The sequence below is a fragment of the Ursus americanus genome, chromosome 28 (assembly GCF_024610735.1).
Source record: "Ursus americanus isolate L20-20 chromosome 28, mUrsAme1.1.p, whole genome shotgun sequence".
NCBI classification, from domain to species: domain Eukaryota; kingdom Metazoa; phylum Chordata; class Mammalia; order Carnivora; family Ursidae; genus Ursus; species Ursus americanus.
This window is the reverse complement of record NC_142154.1, coordinates 38,853,342-38,875,689: the sequence shown is the minus strand read 5'-3', so window position 1 is coordinate 38,875,689 and position 22,348 is coordinate 38,853,342. Positions and strand designations below refer to the sequence as shown.

Here is a 22,348-nt window from a genome sequence, read left to right as displayed (position 1 = left end):
TTCCAGTTTTATGTCCTCTGTCTCGTCTATTGTTTCCGTGCCTTTCTAGATCTTTTTCTTTTTTCATTTCTCTGCTACATTCCACTGTTCATTTCCCTTCCTTTTACACCCTTCTCTGTTTATCATTTAGCCAAGCACTCATCTTTCCTGAGCCAGCCTTTCATTGCTTCTCCAACACCACGTATACTATTTCCCCTTCAAAATAGTGTTGTCTAGTCCTTGGAAACTTGATTTGAAGAGAAATCATAGCTTGAAACGGGTCTAACTTCTTTCTTCCTCTGTAGTTTCTGGCTTGGGCTTTGGAATCATGAGTGGAGTATTTGCCTTTGTAAATACCCTTTCCGACTCCTTGGGACCAGGCACAGTGGGCATTCATGGAGACTCTCCCCAGTTCTTCCTAAATTCAGGTATGTGCCTACTTGTTGCGAATAGCAGTTTTCTGGTCTAAGTATTCATCCTTATTGGAGTTTTCTGGATTCGGAATTCAAAATTTAGATTTATATGATACCTTCTAAAGGCAAAATACTGTTAGATATCAGAAGTAAAGGACGTAGGAAAATAAAAATTTTGGTTAGAGTATTTTAGAATTTTAGGGTGGAATTTAGCTTATATAAAATTTATTTTTATTTTACTATACTAGTGTTGATGTGTAGTTGATGTATTATAAGTGAATTTTTATAGCTATATGCTTTTATATTTTTATTGGTTTGCATTTATCTTCAGTATAAGCCTTAGTCTTTAATTAGTCATCTTGGCCCCTTTTTGGGATAGGCAGTATAATTGAATTTTGAAATTGAGAGGGGAAAAAATGCTTCTTGTTTAATGTAATGTTATGCATCTAAAATGTACATTTAAACATATCTGTATCATTTAAAGAATCTTCCCTTTTTCTTAAGAATATTGGACTCTCACAGATGTTACCTATTAACATTACATTTGTTCTAAAAACCTAACACTTATTATTATAATTCATCAAAAAACTGTCAGAAAGGTTCTAAAATTCACTTATAATACATCAACTACACATCAACATTAGTATAGTAAAATATTCTCTGTTAGAATATTAACAGAGAACTTAGAGTCCCTTGTTTCTCATTGTTTTTCCCCCACAGGTAACTATTGCCCTGATTTTGTGTTATTAAGTGCCTAGGTTAACCAGGTTTGAAAGCTAGGTTTTTAACTTATATACATGTTCTGTTTTGAAGGTAAAACATGAAACTTTTACCTTCATGTAGTATCTGAAAAAAATTAATAGTTTTCCTGCTTTTGAACATTTAAAAATAAACCATGCTATATTCTTTGAAAAAAGAAGTTGAGAGGAAAAAATGATAATAGATGACTTGACCTTTTTATCCAAAAGTGCAGTAGAAAGGGATCATCAACTCATTTCAAACTGCTTTTTCACCCCCCAGGTAAAAATCGTCATCATGATGCAGTGATCATGCATTTGAGAGTTGTAATGTACATAATTAACATAAAATTTCTCTTCAGTTTTCGAGAGGAATCTTTTAAAAATAGTTTTAAGAAAATTCCACTGTATTTTTTGTTATCTCCACAAGTTATATAATTAAATTAAGTGACCCCCATGCGCATATCCTATTAAATATTATTTATTTAACATCTATACTAAAGGAATTTCTGTTCTCAAGGAGCTTACCCTCTAATAGAGAAAATAAGACTAAACAAAAGTGAATAACTATTTTAATACAGTTTAAGATAATACTAGAACCAGATACAGTGCCCAGATTTTAAGAACTGCTGCTGTAGTTCACAGTCGTCCCGCCTGTTGCAGTGATCCCTAAACCCCGTGGACTCTTGTTCCTCGTTTTAGTCCAGGCCTTGCTATCTCCTGTCTAGATTACATCCATCAACCCCCAACTCGTTAGTCTTTCTCAACAGACTTTCATGTGAATCTGGCCTGTATGCGGCCACCAAACTGATCTTCCCTGTACAAAATGTGTAATGACTTTCCAAGGTCTGTCGTTTCTAAGGACTAAGACAAGGCCCATTACATCCGGCTACAAGTTCACGGGTTGGACTTATTTAGTGGTGCCTCCAACAAAGCAAATTTCTTCATTTTAAGCATTCCATAATTAGAACCTTTCTGACAGTTTTTTGATGAACTATAAGTGTTAGGTTTTTAGGACAAATGTAATGTTAATAGGTAACATCTGTTAGAGTCCAATATAAATTAAAGCATAATCAGGAGGGGGTATTACTGCTACAGTTTTGTATGTTTTCTGAAATGGGTCTTTTATACTGCTACATAAGCAATTTTCTTTTGGTTCAAGTAGCATTCTCCTAATGGAATTTACTTTTCTGCTAGCTTCTTTCACTAGATGGTGCTAACTCCCTTTCATAAGACTAGCTTTAAAATGATTATTTTGGAAGAAAGTGAAAAGGAGGTGCTAGCAGTTTGGGGGTTGTATTTGCAATTTCTATAAATTCAAGGGAAAATTCAATATTCAAAAGAAAATAAAATATTTTAATGTCTTTAGCTGTTAGGATGGCAGGCTGACCATGCTGTGAGTGTGTACGTACAGAGTGAAAGAGTAGTGATTTTATCATATGCAGGAGTTTGTTATAGGATCATTCTTTGGAGCATAAACTTTGAATTATTACTTTTCATTGCATTTTAAAATAATAACCCCAAATTTGTATATTATTTGTGTTTGTTGTATGTATTATTTATAACTGATATTGTTACCACTTATTTAGGCATGAGCTCATTTTTAATTTGTCAGTTAAATCTATAAGTTTATATGTTAGTTTAACATACTTCATTACAAATGCCTAACTAGTAATCAGAATAAATAAAGCTTATGGGGTCACTAATTAGTATATTTATGTTAGTATCAGAGATACACTCTATGATACCTGTGTGTACATAGGTTTTCATGTTACAGGTAGGCATAGTTTATAAATAATATGTATAAGTTCATTATTTTTTATTTGTAGTTGTGTAGGCTAGCATTAACTTTTCTTCGAATCATTACCATTTCTTAGTAATGCTATATAAAGGCAAAAGTATGGAAATTGGAGTCCTAAGTTCAAGTCTTATTCTGGCTCATTAATTTAATGTTTTGGGCAAGTCCATTTGATCGTTTAATCACTCATTCCATACATGAGTATTAAGTATTTTTATTAAACAGAAGTTATAAGCTATGACAATACAGTTTAGTTAAAGCCTATACCTTCTACTCCTAGTGGGGAATAAAGACAAACAGCTAATCATAATAAAGTGTGACAGATGCTGTGATGAGGAAGAGCCATGAGCACACAAAAGTCAAGCTCTAACTCACACTCAGATGGTTTTGTGCTTCTATTTTGTAGTACTTCCTGCACTTGTAATTAATTGGTCAACAGTGTAGTTACTTACGTCTCTCCAGCCGGATGCTAAGCCTTTTAAGTGCAAGGACTGTGTCTGCTTTGTTCACCCCAGCACCTTGCGGAGACCTTTATTGCTAGATGGACTCAAATATTGATTGAAAAAATGAAAGCTAGGCACAGCTTATGGAGGAAGTGCTATTTGAGTAGGAACTGTGAAAGGATAAATAATAGCTAGGCAGGCAAAAGGAGGTTGTCAGGGAGGAATGTTCCCAGTGAGGAAAGAGGTGTCTTCCCTACTGGCCTAGAGGTAGGAAAGACGTTGTTCACTGGGCAAAGGAAGTACTGGACTTTCATTTAACCCTCAATTTCCTCATCTTTCAGGAAAAACAAAAACAATACCTAGCTCAGAGTTGTAATGAATTACATGAAATTAATTTAGAGGGTATATATTTAAGTGATCTAATAAACTTTAAAATGGCCTAAAGATAGAGAATTTGGTTCTTATCAGGATAGAGAATTTCGTTCTTGAAATTAAAAAACAGGATTTAGAGGCTAATTTCTTTTCGTGGAATCTGGGTTTATCACTCTGAATTGCCTCCCTTATGCTTTAGGAGAAAAATGTCTTTAACTAGTACTCAGTAAGAAGGGAAACTAATATTTTATTTTTAAAACTTCCCCAAATCAGGGGCACCTGGGTGGCTCAATCAGTTGACTGACTCTTGATTTCAGCTCAGGTCATGATATCAGGGTCATGAGATCAAGCGCCTCGTGGTTCTTGGGCTCCATGCTCAGTAAGGAGTCTGCTTGAGATTCTCTCCTCTCCTTCCCGGTCCCTTGCTCATACCTATGATGTGCTCGTGCATGCACTCTTTCTTTCTCTCTCAAATAAATCTTTAAGAAAACCCAAAACTTCCCCCAAATCATTTCATTTATATTTTCTTGGTAGTGCTCCTGTCTAGGTAAGGTTTTAAACTTTTTAGCCACTCACTAGGAGAAATCAGTACAGGTCAGACCCCATGTGGAGTATCACGTTCAGCTCTGTACACTGTTGTTTAACAGGAATACTGAAGAACTAAAATTGGTACTGAAGAACAGTGTGAGTATGGTGAATTTTAATTTCTTATAATAAAGTATCATAACTAACTGCCACTGTTTATGACACAGGGACATTCCATATGCTGTAGTATGTCATCAGTGTTGTCATCAAATATATTTGTTCGTTACATCAGTAGTATAATAGTCTTTCCTTCAAGCTGCTCAAGTAACTGAGAATGGAAAATTATACTTTTGGATTGCCCTTTCACTAAATCTTGGCCTATTAGAGACTAGCAGCCTGGGATATGTTACCATGTGTGCAGAGCACAGGTAGCCACCTGCATGCAGTGTGCAAACTGGCAGCTCAGTGGTTTGCTCCGCAGAGTTTGGCTGAAGGAATGATGCAGACTGTGGCTCCTTCAGGTATGTTCCGTGCCACTTCCTGAAACACTGCTGTCTCTTGTCACACGGCCGAGTGTTCGGCCCCTGCTCACCCCTGTGCGGCTCGGGCATCTGATGGCTTCTGCTTCTCATTTCTCTTCAGGACTCTTGTTTCTTCTTCACATGTGAGTCAATCCTTATTTTCTACATCTACTGCTGCCTTTAATTTTTTTGTGTTTTTGTGTTTAGTTTTTTTTTTTTTTTTCCTCCCTAGAGAAACTCCCAGAGATATTTTTCATAGCAGTGATGAGCAGGTACTGCTCTGTGTGGGTGATTTGCACGGGAAAAAGTAACATTTTTGGAATATCATCTAGCATAGTATCTTCTTTCATTCAGTCTCATAGGAATATATATTTTATCCATTATATCTAATATTTACAGTTTGAAAGGGGGAGAAAATCTGCCTTGTTTTCAACTTTATTGATCAGGCTGGTCTTCCTCAACCACCTCTGCTTGATCCTGTGAAGCTCCATGGCTCTGTTGGGAGCATGTCCTGTTGGGGGCATTTACATCTATTCTTGGCCTATTTCCCATCAGCAAGGATGCTCTTCAATGCTGGGATCACTTGTACCAGTTTACTTCTCTATCTCTCTACCGTGCTTCCAAAGAGAACTAGGGTGTTCATGTCAGAGCTGCCGCATCGCGCGATTTCTGGGGAAATCATTCACTTTGTAATATGTTTCATTGGTTTACTGTGAGGTTTTTCATTGCTATTCCTGGAGCATGTTTTAGCCAAATTTCCTGAAACCAGACTTTTTGTATTATATACATAAATGTTCAGAAATCTTTATGGTTCTTTTTAAAGGAACCCTGAGGTTTACTTTAAAGGATAGGTCTATTTGATTTTATCAGCTTTTTCATTGTGCTAAAGTTCTTCACCAAAAATTTAGTTGAATATTTTGATTTACAAAGACTTACCCAAATAGTAACTTTGAATATTGAATATTTCAGTCTTGAGATTAAAGTCCTGGTTTCAGATGGTAGGCTGCTTTTCCATCTCTAGGGGGACTTTTTCTTCTTACATTCAGTGGAACAATGATTTGAGTACTGCTGACTTCTCATCGGAAATTTTGGAGAACAGAAGACAGTGGAACAACATCTTTAAGTGATGTATCTCTGAAGTCTTCCTCATTTCAGTTGATGCCCTTCCATCCTTCCCGTTGCTCAGGCCAAAAACCTTGGAGCAGTTTCTGATGCTTCCCTTTTTCTTTTAACTCACATCTAATCCAACTGCAGGTCTTATCTCCAACTTTCATTGAAATCTCCATCCAAGTTCTTTTGTGCTTTGTTTTGCTTTATATTGACATCAGGAATAGATGGTTTGGGAGCTGGTTTGGAGCAAATACTTAAAGGAAAAGTAAATCTGATGGTGCTGAAACTATTCCAGGCCAGAAACAAACATGGAAAGGTCCTAGTTAACCTCATAAAGCCAACACAGCATTAATACAAAGCAGTAGGATCCTGAGAGCCCACACTCTCTGCACGCTGCTAGAAGATAGGTTCCCCATTAAAGATTTATACCCCAGGTTCTGGTGGGCACTGCCTTGACCACCAATGCTCCCAGTGGCAGCTATAGCTAGTAACTTTTTTTTTAAATTTGATTTTTAAGTAATCTCTACACCTAATGTGAGGCTCAGACTCAAACTCCAAGATCAAGAGTCACATGCTCCACTGACTGAATCAGCCAGGTGCCCCAAGCTATAGTGAATATAACTTTTGGCATGGTTTGTTACACACCATTTTTGTGACAATAGCTGGGTAATACAGAGAGTTTCAATTTTTTTTTTTTTTAATATACCACATGTGAGGAAAAAAGAGTTGACTTGTATTTCTTCAAAAAGCCTTCCTAGAATCAACAATGGCAGTTGGAGCAGGATTCGTCAATGGCACTATTGACATTTGGGTCAGATAATTACTTGTTGGCAGGAGATGGAAGGGTGTCTTGTGTGTTGTAGGGTGTTTAACAGCATCCCTGGCCTTTATCGACTACATGCCAGAAGTACTTCACCCCAGTGTGGCAACCAGAAATGTCTACGGATAGTGACAAATGCTCTCTGGGGGCAAAATTGCCTCACTTGTGAATCACTAAGTTAGAAGGCAGATTTGGGTTCAGTTTGAGAAGGAACTTTCCCACAGTGACTGTTTTAATGAAGTGAGATTCTAAACTGGATTTGAAGTGGGTCCTGTGGGATTTACTTTTTCATTGCATGGGGATTGATCAGAAAACATCTAATAGGCTTCCCAGTGCTCACTCTCCACACTGATGAACTAATCTGAAGAGAGAAGTTCATTATTCTTTACCATATGCTAGCAAGAATTTAAACAAAGTCGTATTTTGGGCAGTCTGTTCAGCTCATGAGCATACTTTAGAAGCATTTTCATAAATATGAAATGATTAATGCTGTTTAAATGCCAGTAGTCATTCAGATTGCTTTCAGAACATCTCCTTATGATCTCGCTGGTATTAGAGGACACTATTACACCTTTCTTACTGCTGTGTAGCTTGAGATGGTGTTCAAAATGTCTTTTTTAAATCTTGGAGAATTATTTGATTAGTAATATATATACTGCTGTATTATAATAAGAGGTCACAAAATTGTCATGTTTTTTAAAACAAAGTTTTTAAGTTAAATCCCTATTATGGGAAAGACATTTTCAAAAATATTTAGTTCTGTGGCTTGACTTCTACTTGGGCGAGGTCACTGGAGATCTCTTAAGAACCCAGAGAGTATCTGCAACCAAGAAGGATGGAGGAGAGTCCCTCACTGCACAGAACCTTGACACCCCAGACTCTTTTCTCGGAAAAAGAAGCCAGAAGCTCATTAGTGATCACGTCCTGTCTGTGGGCAGTTGAGGCTAACCTTTGGCTTTGCAAAGTCTGCCTCTGCCTGTTGCTGCTGCCACCCAGCGGCAGCCCTTGGCTCTCTCTGGCATAGAGATTCTGTGAAGTTGTCACAGAAAGCCAGATGATAGCAGTTTCAGTACTGGTAGGATCCAGTGTTAGAATCAGTTGCTATTTTAGGCCGTTGTCTTTGCAAGGACAGAAAAGTAAATATTAGGAATAAGGGAGAGAGTGACAAGCATGAAAATGAGGATGTTTATGAATCTCTGTGTTAGAACATTTGGAGTATATTCAAGGACAAAAGAACCAAATAGTAAATGTAGTCTTTTTTTTTTTAAGACTTATTTATTGATTTGAGAGAGAGAGAGCAGGAGTGAGAGGGGCAGAAGGAGAGGGAAAGAGAGAGAATCCCGACTGCAGACTCCCTGCTGAGTGCAGAGCCCAATATGGGACTCGATCCCGGGACTCAGATTGAAATCAAGAGTCACACTCAACCGACTGAGCTACCCAGGTGCCCCTAAATGTAGCTTCTTAAAGATAACCCTGAAACATTTTGCTTAGAAATAGGTTAAAACATTCTTTACCAAGAGAATTTGACTTAAAAGATTGTTGGAAGTCCATTATCAAACTAGCAGCTACGATTTCACAAACAGATGTACAATACCTGTTAGAATTATTCAGATTTTTTTTTTAAGATTTTCTTTATTTATTTGACAGAGAGAGAGACAGCCAGCGAGAGAGGGAACACAAGCAGGGGGAGTGGGAGAGGAAGAAGCAGGCTCCCAGCGGAAGAGGGAGCCTGATGCAGGGCTCGATCCCAGGACTCGGATCACGCCCTAAGACGAAGGCAGACGCTTAATGACTGAGCCACCCAGGCGCCCCAGAATTATTCAGATTTCTTTAACTAACTTTCTTTGTTGCTTTCTTTCTTTGTCTCCTTCTCTCTTAGAGAGTGTGTGCATGCGCGGGGTGAGGGAGAGAGAGAATCTTAAGCAGGCTCCACACGCGCAGAGCCTGTCGCAGGGCTCGATCCCACGACCCTGAGATCATGACCTGAGCTGAAATCACGAGTCAGGCATTTAACTGACTGAGCTACCCAGGTGCCCCAGAATTGTTCAGATTTCTGATTAATGTTCCAAAACACTAGAAATTATGGAAGCTCCTTTTATTAATCTGGGTTATAAATGAATTGTGATATTTTTATGATTAATTTGGAGAAGGTTTTTTCCTACTGTTACGAATATTAGAACAGCAAATTTTATAGCGTTAGATTTACTGAAGGACTTTTAGAATTTTATAGTTAGGTACCTGAAATGAGAAAGTTTTAGTAATTAGAAGAGTATTCTAGAGATACTATTAGCGAATCTTCATTTCTAGTTGGATTTCCATTTGCTAGAGAGAAGTATCAAAATTGTATGTACCTCTAGCTACATGTATGTGGCAGAATAGGTATTCAGGTCTCAGTTTCTGTTGGACCTCTGACCAGTTGCAGAGGGGATAAACAATGAATCCCAATATTCTAAATGGCACATTGTAATAGTAAAGGCTTATGATGACATGGAAGCCAGCCAGAAATTAATGCCAGCTGAATAAATAAGCAGTCAAGTAAAAACTTACGGTACTTTAACAAATGTCTGAGAATTCCCCTTTGGATACTGTGTTAATGAAAACAGTAAACTAAAAGGATGAGGCAGAGTCCCATGAAATTATGTTTTGTGCACCGTGGTAGCCCCAGTGCCCAGCAGAGTGCCTGCCCATGGTGGACATCGAATAAGTACTTGTTGTATGGATTAAGGAAAGAGGGGAGGAAGAACATAAATGTGAAAGTAATACAAGGTCAGAGAAGGAAAGAATCTGTAAGAGTGAAGAAGAGTGCATTTTAGCACACTCCCCACACTACTGTTGCTGCTTGCCTCATTTTCCTGCCTGACCGTACAACTCACTAAAGGCCCTGCCGTCCTCATCTTTGAATCTGGAGGCTGTAGCACATGGTAATGTCGTTCACTGAAAAGCTGTGGTTTACAAAGCACTGTTCTTCCCTGCAACAGCCCTCTGAGATATTGTCCCTATTTTAGAAATAAAGGAAACAGAAGGTGAAGGAAGTTAAATAGTTTGCCCAAAGCCACAGCGTGGAGCCGGCATTCCATCTCAGGACTGTGTGACTCCTGAGCTCTTGGACAGCATCTTCAGGCCAGACTATCCAGGTGCTCAGTAAATGTGTGCTGAGTGTTCCTACAGAAATGAAGAGTGGGTGTCAGAAAGAATTCACCAAGGAGATGGCATCAAGCTAAATCTTGAAGTAAGATTTGGATATAGTGAAATGGCAGGGGGGTGGTGAGTATTCAGGCAAAAGGGACAATCAGTGTAAAAAACATGTAAAAGCACAGAGACATAGAGTGTAAGAGTGTTTGTTTTCTGCCTTGTAGACTATATTTGAGGATTAGTAAAGGGTAATAATTTGGGTCTAGGTTGTAGAGGGCCTTGGGTGGTAATCCAAGATATTTGGACTTTGCTTTGGACACAGTATCAATTCATCAAAGATGTTTTTTAGCAGGAAAGTACCTTATGTCATTTGAGTCTTAGTCTACTGCCCTCCCAAAGTTACATAGTTTAAAATCCCTCCTCTCCTTAAAAGTATTTACCATCATTTCCTGAAATGATGGCACAGTGTCACTAGATAGAACAGCTTGCTTTCCTCCAACCACAGTAGTTATGTCCTTTTAATATTGTTTTTGGATATTTTTGACTTTGTATAAATAATAGACATTTTCCCACAATATGCTTATTTCCCCACTGAGCTTTAGACTCTTGAGATCATTTATAATATAGATCATATAGTATACCATTGTGTGAATACACCACAAGTCATCCATTCTGGTAATGATGAAAATTTTTTGTTATTACAAACAGTGCTGATATAAATATTCTTATATATGTCTCCTTGTGCAAATATGTTAGTTTCTCCAGAGCAGTGGTTCTCAAATTTGACCGTACTTCGGAATCCCCTGCAGGGCTGTTTAAACACAGGTTGCTAGACTCATTGTCTGATTCAGGAGGTCTGGCGTGGGTCCCAAGAATTTGCATTCCTAACAAGTTCTCAGGTACTAGTGATCTATTGATCCAAGAACCAACTGCTTCAGAGTATAGATCTAGCTGTGGAATTGCTGGAATGAAATAGAGAATACATATTTTCAACTTTACTAGGCAATCCTAGATTGTTTTCCTATCTGCAATGTGAAAGAGAATTGTCAGACTTGAATTTTACCAGATTGGTGGGTGTTACTTGTATCTTATTATGTGGCCGAAAAGGAAAATTGATATGCCCTTTTTTTGCTATTAAAACTTTCAGAATATTTGGAACTTGCTCATTTTAAATAATGTTTCCAGGACACAGGAGACACACACACACACACACACACACACTATTCCACAGAAAAACCTGGGTGTGCTGATCAAATTCAGTTTTGATTGCCTAAGAAGAATCTAAGATAAATTATTGTAATTTTTAATATTTTTATTCTTCCATTGGCCTTTAAAAGAAAAAAAAGGTAAGAACACAGGAGAAATTCCACTTTAGTGAGAAGACTTGTTTAAATTGAAGATACTCCATTTAACTGAGGAAAGTACAGAAGGCTGATTTGGAAAGATGTGATTAGATACCACACTAGTTTTATTCTCTTTCTCAGAGAAACTCCCTGAAAACCAGGTCCAAGCTGACTTGAGGTTTAACAGGTTCACATTCTCGATGGGAAGTTGCTGCAGAGCTGACCCTGTATTCAGACGTGTTGCTTTCCAAGTTGATATTTGAGCAAACGTGTGTGGGAGTCCTGGTTCTGGCAGGCGGTGTTTAAACTTGCAGTGTGGTGTACCCCAGGAGCTTGTGTCTCATGAGCAGCTGGTCGGTGACTGGGCACTAATGGATGACACTCTTTCAGCTTTCATGACGCTGGTTATCATACTGCTGCACGTGTTCTGGGGCATCATATTTTTTGACGGCTGTGAGAAGAAAAAGTGGTCTGCGCTTCTTGTAGTTCTTCTGAGCCATCTGCTGGTGTCAGCCCTGGTGAGTACTGCCACCATGCTCACACTGTGTTTTGTAACTCAGGTCCCCATATCTAAAACGGTAGATTGCGTTCCAGATTTCAATGAAATACGTGCTCGTGGTCAAATGAAGAAATTCCGAAAAGTTGTTGATTGAGTGAATGAGTGAATGGAAGATAAATAAATCATCTAAGTCTTCCTATAGAAAAAAGCAACTATTAATTTGTTGGTTGATTTCATTAAAGATTTTTTTCTATGTATCTTTCTTTTATGGGTATAATCAAACCTGAAGTAGTCTTGTATTATGCTTATGTTATGTAACACATCTTAAACAATTTCCATGATATTGTAAATCCTTTTAATATGTAAATTTTAATAGCCTTATATTATTACATAAAAATTGCAGTTTGCTTAACTGTGATTGATCACATCTTTTTCTACTTTTGCTTCTTATAATGCTATCCTGAACATCTTTGTATGTGGAAGTTTTTCAGTACGATATTTAGATTCCAAGGAATCAAAATATGACGTTAAATGGTATGAATATTTTTAATGCCCTTGATGTCAGTTGCTAAAATACTCTCCACAAATGTTGTACCATTTTTGCTCATTTTGATCAATAAGAAGAGTGCCCAATTTACTCCCTCCACACTGAAATTATAAGTATGCCAATTTTCAAAATAAAGTTTAAAAAGAAAGCTTGATTAGATACATTTTTTAAGAACTATTTAATGCTTTGGGTCTGACTTTCATTGTAATTTGTCATATATTTACATCAGAATTATCCCCGCCACTGCCTTGTCCAGACCCTTATGATTTCTCACTTCAAAGTATTAAAAAAGTTCCTTCTGGCGATGTCCCGCCTCATGTTTCTCTCTTCTCCATCCGTTTAGAGTTTATATCAGGTTTCTCATACTGGGCTCCTTGACCTCTGATCCATCTAAAGTGCAGTCTTACAGGGGTGCTTGGCGGGCTCAATTAGTAGAGCGTGTGCCTCTTGATTTCAGGATCATGAGTTCGAGCCACACGCTGGGCATAGAGATTACTTAAAAGATAGGTAGATAGGCAAGTAGATACAGATAGATAGATAGATAGATAGATAGATACATACATACATACATACATACATACAGGAAGCAATAAGATTGCATTTTTATCTACCTAAAACCTTTCAGTGGTGCAGGATACTAAAATTGCCTTTAATATGATGGCAACTATGTGAAGCCAGGTCTTCATTGGAAAAAAGACGGGAAAGAGACTGCATTAAAATATTAACAGCATTTATCTCTGAGTGGATTTTTTTTTTTTTTTTTTTTTTGAGTAAAGCAATAGAAGTTTATTAAGCAAGGATACAGGAAAAGCTCTCAAGAGTGAGAGGGGTCCTGACAGGGTTGCCCTCTTTTTTTCTTTATAGTTTTTGGCTTGTTCCAAATTTTCTGCAATGTACACTTTTATAATCGGAAAAGAAATTACATGAAAAAACAGATGTCTTTTTTATAGATCCAATTGGCTATTCATTCACTTGATAAATATTTACTGCATGCCTTCTGTGTTCCAGGCACTGTTCTAGGTAAACAAAACAGTTTAGTGAACAAAACAAAGATCTGTTTTTACAGTTTAGTTGGGGAGAGAGAGGCATTAAGCAGTAGGCATAATAAATAATAAATTTCATAGTGATAGATGCTGTGGACAGTAAAGCAGGTTAAAAGGAATCCAGAGTGTAGGAGATATCAGATTTTTGAATTAGGTGGTCAGAGTAGGCCTCATTGTGAAGGTGACATTTGAGCAAAGAAGTGAAGTAGATTGGTCATGTGGCTGTCTGGAGAAAGAGCATCCTGAACTGCACAGCCAGTGGCAAAGTCCTAAGAGCAAAGAACTTGCCTGGCCTGATTTTGGAAGTGAGGGTGGCCCGAACTGAGCGAGCCAGGGGAAAGTTAGGAGGTACTGTCACAGAGTTGAAGGTGGGAGGGAAGTAGAGGTTGGAAGTGAGAACCACATCTATAATGCAGGACTTTGACATTTACTCTCCGTGAAATAGGAGTCGTTGTAGGGTGTTTAGGAGAGGGACATGATCTAACTCACATTTTAAAAGGATCACTTTGCTACGTTAAGAGTAAACTGTAGCAGGGAAAAAGATTATAGTCATCAAGAGGAGGATGGTGATAATTTGGGTGAAATAGCAATGGATATAATGAGTAATGATCAGATCGAGAACATATTTTTGAAAGTAGAGCCAGCACTATTTCCTGAAAGACTGGATAAGTCTTAGGAGAGAAAGAAGAGGAGCCAAGGATGTTTCCAGAGTTTTGGCCTGGACTGTTGGAAGGATGGAGTTGCCATCAGCTGGGATGGGGAAGCTTGTGAGGGGAGATCAGGAGTTTATCTGGACATATTATAAATGTAATGAGGTGCCTATTGGACATCCAAATGGAAATGTTTGTTAGGCAGTTGGATGAAAAATCTGGAGTTTGGAAGAGAAATCCAGGCCAGAAAAGGTGATTACGAGGAGTAAGTTTAAGCAGACAAGAAAAGAGGCCCAAGGACTGAGCCTTGGGACACTCCCACATTGAGACTGGGGAAAGAGGAGCCAGCAAAGGAGACTGACAAGGAGCCACCTAGTGAGGTTGGAGGAAAACCAGGAGCCAGGTGTCCTGGAAGCCAAATGTATTGAGGAGAAAATGAGCAGCTGTAGCAGATGCCGATGGAATAAAACCCAGACTTCTTTCTTTGACCTAAGCCTCTTACCAACCTTACTGGTGCAAAACTTCCCTCTTGCTGCTCCCCGCAGTTCACATCCTGTACTCCATCTAAATCGATCCGTTGTGGCTACCCAACAGACATGTCTTGTCTGTGCTGTTTTATCTGCAGTGACTCGTCTCCCCTTAACCTAAGTCAGTTTGGAAAAGTACTCATTCCGTGTGAAGCCTCCCTGGAAAAGGTGCATATTCCAGACTCAGCACAATCACTAGCCCTTAATTCGCAGCTGTGTTATAACACTTACCCTCAGAGAGCATTGTTTTATTTAATAAAGTTCTTCTCTCTCTCTCTCTCCAACTAGAGCTTGATCATCAAGTGTGGGACCTTATCTTATCAATCTTTGTCTCTTCAATCCAGTAAATGTTGTTGAATATTGAATAGTTGATATTCTCTTTAATGATTAAAAAGAACCCAGGAAAATAAACTAAAATAAAAAGAACCTGGGAAATTTGAAAGATTATATACCAAGATGTCAACAGTGGTTATCTCTGAATAGCAGATTTCAGAGAATGTTTAGGTAATTGTTTTATTAAAATACACATACAGAAAAGTATACAGATCAGAAGCGTACATCTTGATGAATGTAACCTAACTGAAAACTAAAACATTATCAGCTCCCACGAGCCTCCTGCTACATCCTGACTTCTAACACTGCAGCTTGTCTTGCTTTTCAGTATTTTACGTAAACAGAACCATATAGTCTTTGCTCTTGTGTCTGACTCCTTTCACTCAACAGCATGTTTGTGGGATTCATCTGTAGAAATAGCTATTAATTGCTCAGTTTTTGCAGTATACTACTTTGTGACTATACCTTGCTTTGTCCATTGTACAGCAGAAATGGTGTCTCCAACTTCTAACTATTGTGAATAGTAATGCTTTGAGTGTTCTAGTATATGTCTCTTTTGAATATATGTACACATTTCTTTTGGATATATATGATATCTACCTAGGAGTGGAGTTGCTGGTCATAGGGTGTGCATAGATCAACTGTCAATACCACTCAGTTTTTCAGAGTAATTGTATCAACTTAGATCCCCACCATTAATATGTAAGTGGCGGTCCCTCCCCTTCATCACCAACGTTAGTGTGTCACTCTGTTTTTACTCATCCCACTGGGTGTGTGGTGGCGTCACATTGTGGTTTTAGTTTGCATTTCCCTAGTGATTAATGGGATTAAGCATGTCTTCATATATTTGTTGGTCATTTGGATAATTCTTCTGTGAAGTGCCTGTTCAGGCCTCTTGCTTATAATCCTGTGGGTTGGCTTTTTGATTTTTAGGAGTTCTTTCTGTATTCTCTAAAAAAGATCTTTGTCAGATGTACCTATTTTAAATAACTTCTCCTACAGTGTGGTTTATCTTTACATCCTCTTTATGTTGTCTTTTTTACGAACAAAAGTTCTTTATTTTAACGTAGTTTAATCAATTTTGCTTTATAATTTGCAGTTTTTGTTTTCTGTTCAATAAATATTAACCTATCTGAATTTCAAGTTTTAAAATTTGTTTATTTTACTCATTTGTGTGTTTTAATTTTCTACAACAATTACATATTGCTTCTCTAATTGTTTAAAGGAGAAAAATTCTAAAGAAACTAAAGAGAAATACAAAAGAACTTAGCACCATGTGAAGTAAATTAAAATTCAGTGGATTTCTGAAGAATCCAGAAAATGCTCAATGCCTCCCATGCCCACAGATGCCTCTTGAGAAAAACACTTTTTCTGCATAAGGTGCCACCTGCAAAATCAGCCCGTTTTCCTGGCCAGAGCTGATAGGCAGGGTCAGTATCTTAACCAGGGGCATGTGCAGGTAGGGTGAGGGTAAGAACAGTAACAAGCCATGGAGGCACTCCCCTTGAAGCTCCTTGTAGGCAGAGGTCTATTGTGACAGGTTGACCCCATTATATCTTCTCCTTTGTTAAGTGTAAGTGATGGGCTACTTGGAAACCCATCTCCCCGTGTTACTGTGGCCCAGTAAAGAAAGTCTTTCTCCTTCTCTCAAAGGCCAGTCCCTCCACCTGGGCTCTAGTTCCAGTTCTCTCCTACAAGGACTTCACTCCTCTGATTGTGCCCTCAATCCCACATCACCAGCTTTTCCCTCTCTTCATCAGCATATAGACATATCTTAAAACCCTCCACTATTGCCCTTCCCCCATCTAGCTATCACTCCTTTTTTCCATCACAAGGAAATTTCTCAGGGTTACCTCCATTAACTTTGTCTATACTTATTCACCTCTCATACTTCTAGTCCAGTCTGGCTTCTGCTCAACCACCCTTCTAAAACTGCACTTGTCACGATCAAAGAAGACCTCTATTTCTCCAGATCTAATGGACATTGGTGTTTTGTTTTCATCTCGGCAGCCTTTAAAAAAGTTGACCATTCTCTCTCTCAAACATTTTCCTCTTTTGACTTCTACATCACACTGTCCTGATTTTCCTCTTACTTGTTTGCTCTTCTCAGACCCCTTTGGTTACTCTTTTTCAGTAAGAGTCAGGCCGATAGAATGGTGTTGACACTTTTAATTTGCTCCTATGATGCTAAACAGCACAAATTTATAAATGTTAGGACTTTCCCTTACCTCTATAATAGCTCCCTAGGTAACTGCATTCAGAGCCATGGCTTTAAATACTGTCTGTGCACTGTGCTTCTCTATTCCTTTTTCTAGCCCAAGCCTCTCCTCTCAGCCCTGTATTCATATGCCTAGTGCTTTCCTGACATCTGTCCTTTGAAATCTCACAGGCATGTCACTCTTAGCTGATCCTCATTGGACTTCATTGTCACCCATCACTCTCTTGTTAAATAGCACCACCATTTATCAAAAGCCAGAAACATGGAAGTCATTTTGCCCCTCACCCTTTCCACTCACATTCCATCCATCAGCAAGTCCTGTTAGTTCATATCGCCCACTCTCTCCATCTCTACTACCGCCATCCTGGTCTAAGTCACCATCCTGTACTCTTCTCAACCAGTGCAAAATCTTCTTAACGAGTCTCCCTGCTTCCACCATTGCTTCCTTTAACCCATCCTGTGCAGTTTTAAACATCTAAATCAAGTCACTCTGCTCCCCTACCTTGACCCCTTCTGTGACCCTCCACTGCACTGGGGAAAGAGTCCACACTCCTTACCAACGTGCTGCATAACTGGTTCCTGCCTTCCTCTCCGACCTCATCTCATGTGCTGCCCTCCATCTCTACACATCATTAATATCACTCTTCTCAGGTTCTCAGCTGCACCAAGCTCTTTGCCTTTCTGTGGTTCCCTCCCAGTCTACACAAGGCTGGCTCTCTCCTCCAACTATATGTGTCAGTTTAAGTGCCACTTCTTTAGGACTTCCCCTAAGCAGCCTAAGTAGACCTTGTTCTTACTTATCTAGCACCATCGCAGTTATAATTATTCTATCTAGCATTCATCATACTGTGTAATTATTTGATTCATTTATTTGTTTCTTCATTCACTACTTGTCTCTCTTACTAGCATATAAGCTCCATTAGGATAGATACTCTGGTCTTTAATGTTGTGTAACACAATACCTCTTAGCATTCCATCGGTGTTTTTTAAATGAACTTTTGGAACCCTTAGCAATTGTGCAGCCAAAAAAGAGATGCTGTTCCCTCATGTTCCCTTGAATACTAAGGATTCATCCTAAAGTAATGTGGGCTTGTCTTACTTTCTTGAAAATTATAAGAGCTGGTTAACACAGAAATTATCATAAACTGGGCCCAGGTCGTGTAACATGTATCTTCCATTGGTTATTCCATTAGACTCTGACTTCTAATTATCCTCTAGGTTTGCCTTTTGAATATAGCAAAGCACATATCTATGGGCTAGTGTCTGTTGACTAGGTTAGTTCTGTGTGTCTTTGTAGTACTCAATACATGACATACATCATATGTTTGGTGAAACACAGCCCAGCTATTAAAAGTACCCTATATTTTCCTTTATCTTTGGTTATTCTGCATGTTTAATAAACTTACTATTATTACCCAAGCTGACTTATTTTTCTTTTGCAGACCTTCATAAGCCCTCATTATGGAATAAATCTGGTGTCAACATATATAATTATGGTGCTCATGGGCATCTGGGCATTCTTTGTTGCTGGAGGCAGCTGCCGAAGCCTGAAACTCTGCCTTCTCTGCCAAGACAAGGACTTCCTCCTTTTCAACCAGCGCTCCAGATAACCTCTGAGAACCAGCACCTGTCAAACAGTAAGCTGCATCTTTAGAGGAAGCACAACTGTGCCTTTTTCTAAAAATTCCTTTTCCTGGTGGAATTTAGAAAAAACAAAACCATCTAGATAAAATACGACTTTCATGCAACAGCTCTCTGAAAGGGATACATTAGTGGATGTACTTGTCCTGGCTACACATTAGAATATCACCTGGAGAAGCATAAAGAGTATTGATATCTGGGCTCCACCTTCCACATTTAATTGGCCTGGGCATTTGGTAATTTTTAGGATTCTAATTATTTGAGGAGGGAGAGGAGCAGAGGGAGAGGGATAAGCAGACTCTGTGCTGAGCATGGAGCCTGGTGCAGGGCTCAATGTCAGGACCTTGAGATCATGACCTGAGCTGAAACTCAGAGTTGAATGCCCAACCGACTGAGCCACCCAGGCACCTCTGGGCATTTGGTAATTTTTAAAAGCTTCCCAGAGGACTCTGATATGCAGCCAATTTGAGAACCACCGGTGTCCAAATAGGAACTTTCTGAGAACACCATAAATGAACGAAAGTCAGATGTTTAGCTGTCTCTCAACTCAGCTGGTGCTGAGCAGGTAAATCTGTGAATGTCAAGTCCTGCTTGGCCTTTGTCTAAGTTATGAAGTCACAAAAGGCTAAAGGGCTCTCATCCCTATGAACTGTTCTCATGTTCTTTACTAGTACCCTATTTTATGAGAACATGGCAGGTTGTGCTTCTACATGCAATAGTAAATCACACTGACTTACCATGATAATTTAGCCAAAGTAAGCTATTGATGAACAATCTTCATTTTTTTCTGTAGTTTTTACTCTAGATTTTGCTTTTTGAGGCATTACATTGTCTGTGAGCACAGCTTCAGTTTCTTTAACTAAAAACCAAATTATTTTCTGATTTCTGGGAAGGTATTATAAACCAAGAATTTTTGTGCAACTTCCGTAAGTCTTTTCTGGGTTTAAGGCTTTTTATGAGCTGTATCCCAAGGCAGTGTTTACCAGCTGAGTGCTGGTAGCTGGGCTGGTTGGGGTGAAGCCCATTGTTCCAACTCTGAGCAGTTCTGTCGGTTGCTGAGTGACGTACCGTGGGACAGGCTTCACTAGAGGAGGTGAAAGTTTATTGAAAGCAGGAGGAAAACAAGCCAATAGAGTGATGTTGACACTTTTAATTTGCTCCTGTAATACTAACCAGCACTCCCCCACAGGTGATGTCATGTAGAATTGCAAATGTCTCAAACTGCCGAATTCATGCTTTTACAAAATCCGTATAATCTTTAGATCTGGCAAATGTCTCTGGGTTTTAGTAGCAGATAGAACCTTCCCTTTCTAGGAATACCCACGGTGTGTGTTCAGCTTCTAGACAACCTTTTGATTTCCTTAATAAAGCAGAAATGCCAGTGAATTGTGCCTTTACTAACTAGAAATTGTTCCCAGTTGATGGCTTTTAGGGAGTGGATGGTGTGAAATGGAAATTCCCCATACATTAAAGCGATAAGCTCAGTGGATCCCACATGTACAGCAGAACATCCAGAAGAAACAGGAGCAGCAATGAAGGGCTCACCAGTGCCATGACAGATGAAAGAATTCGACAGTACTGTGGTAGAATAACGAACACGTTTAAAATGGAAAGGTGGCCAGTATTTTGGGCTAGCCACACATCATTTCAGGGGCCAGAACCTCTCACATGAATTAGACCTTTATCAGTAAAATCCCCTCCCATGGTTAAATAACTAGAATGTCTCAATCTAGGGATTCAAGAGAAGTAGGATTTCCAGCAAGGCTGTAAACAGTCCCTAGCAATTATAGTTATTCCCCTAAAGTTTACTTCCCAGCATTGATACCAGTGCTTCCACCAGATTTTGCAGTTTTCCACCATTATACAACATTTTCCTTAGACTAGAAGAGTCATAGGAAGAGTCAAGGACAGAGAGACTGAACAGTGAAATTTACTGTGCAGAGTTGAGGGGAACAAGATACCCATGGAACTGGGCTTGATTCCTGTTGGAATGTGGTGTTCTTTGATGGAAAGAATAAGAAAAATATATACTTGGTTATCACTGTTGACTTACAAATCTCTTAAATGGATAGTCTGATAAAATATTTGATCTGTAAAGTAATGAAAAATATGAGGCTATTAATATTACTCATTACTGTGCTCTGAGGATGTCCTCTGCACATTAATAGTTTAATATTAAGTAAAGAAGCGGGGTACTATAAAATCTCATTTATAAAAACTTGTCAGGCAAGAGGAAAACTTTCTTTGATGGTGAGACTCTTGTCTGAGGAAATTATTTAATAATCTTTGATTCCCTATGAATAAAGGAACTTTGTACTCCTGATTTCTCTTAAAATGTGAGCATTGCCATAGTCAGTTTAGGCACTATTTTTACAAACAGCCCTGCTTTGCCTGATGCCAAGGGCTCCCAGAGGGAGAGTATAGTTTTCCTCTGTTGCTGTGTATATACTGAGATGCCTTTTTTCCCTCCGCATTTGTTATCCATGATGAGCTTTCTGAGCCCTGATAGTATTTGGAGACGAGGAGGTGGTGGTGATATTTTATGTTCTCCTCCACATAGAGCTTTCCCAGTTTGGAAGGAAATGTGGGTCTAGTTAAAGTTGGCCTTGGAATGTGAATATGGTTGCAGTGCTTGAGTATTTTGCCATGTGATTAATAGAGATTGATTTTGTTGTTCTCTATAAATGTGTATTTATTTTTTATCCATTTAAGTTAGTTGTCGTGACTGGAGAAGTTCTGTTACCTCGATCCTGGCCTGCCGGCTGGTAATATGTAGTAGCAGCCTCTTTTAGGGCATCTAATGAAAACGTGGCTGAAAGGAAGAAATGAGGGTAACTGCACAGTGCATGGAGAATGGCTTTAGTTCTCATTGTTAATTTTTTTTCCCTTAAAGCACCTTTCAATGTTTGCTGCGAGTGGTAAATTCCCATCAAAAATTCAGGTGTTCTTTTCCATAGAGTTGGGTGCAGGATAAGCAGTTGTGATAGGAGCTTCCTCCTACCTGTACTCCTCCCACTCTGCAGTCACCTCAGACTAGTCCTGAGGCTGGGGTTAGCAGTCAGTGTGGGCCCGAGGGCTCCAGGGAGGCCAGGGTGGCGGCCCGTCTTGGGCAGCAGCAGCCTGCTCCCTGGGGAGAGCTCCTCGAAAGTGCTAGCTCTCCTTAGTTAACTTTTTCTGGGGTCCTACTCTCCCTAACTCCAGGTGGACAGAGTAGATATCACAACAAAACAATTTCAAAGTGCTTTGCTTAGAGCATTTGGTTTATGATTGCAGTGTTTACAGTTCTCATTTAATAAAGGCGTTACTTCTATTGAATTCTAGTGTTTAGAGAGGCGGCTACTATACATGTCATTTTATATAAGTATACAATATATATTGTTTTATATAAGTTATGCTGTTCTGTCGTGTATACTTGTAATATCAGGCCTTGCATTCAATACACAATGCAATGGACTCTTTCCAGACCTGTATTTTTCAGTGAACAATAAAATAATTGTTTGGCACTGCTCATTTCCCACGTGTCCTCTTCTTTGCAGCAGTGTATTCTTCAGTGTCTGTTGTTACACTTTTTTTCTCTTATAAACTTGGCTGTATATTCTGTTGTTTATGACTGGTCAGCTCTGAGACTTTTTAAAGAGAAACCTTTTTACCTTAAAATTCATAAGGCCTATTTCATTTCTGTGTGTTTAGAAACAGT

At 38.9% G+C, this 22,348-nt stretch overlaps 1 protein-coding gene across 4 annotated transcripts in view; it reads left to right on the top strand.

Moving 5' to 3' along the window:
• Nucleotides 1-22,348, top strand: part of APH1B (aph-1B gamma-secretase subunit) — a 58,872-nt gene that overhangs the window by 7,705 nt on the left and 28,819 nt on the right. For 3 of the 4 annotated variants that reach the window (XM_087856890.1, XM_045810674.2, XM_045810673.2), the window contains exons 4-6: nt 285-407; nt 11,584-11,711; nt 18,453-18,647. In XM_087856890.1, the coding sequence (XP_087713016.1) occupies nt 285-407; nt 11,584-11,711; nt 18,453-18,620 (419 nt within the window). In that variant the 3' untranslated portion in view covers nt 18,621-18,647. Of the gene's footprint in view, nt 1-284; nt 408-11,583; nt 11,712-18,452; nt 18,648-20,069; nt 22,162-22,348 lie in introns of those variants that run through there. The other variant, XM_045810672.2, reaches the window with a different exon arrangement.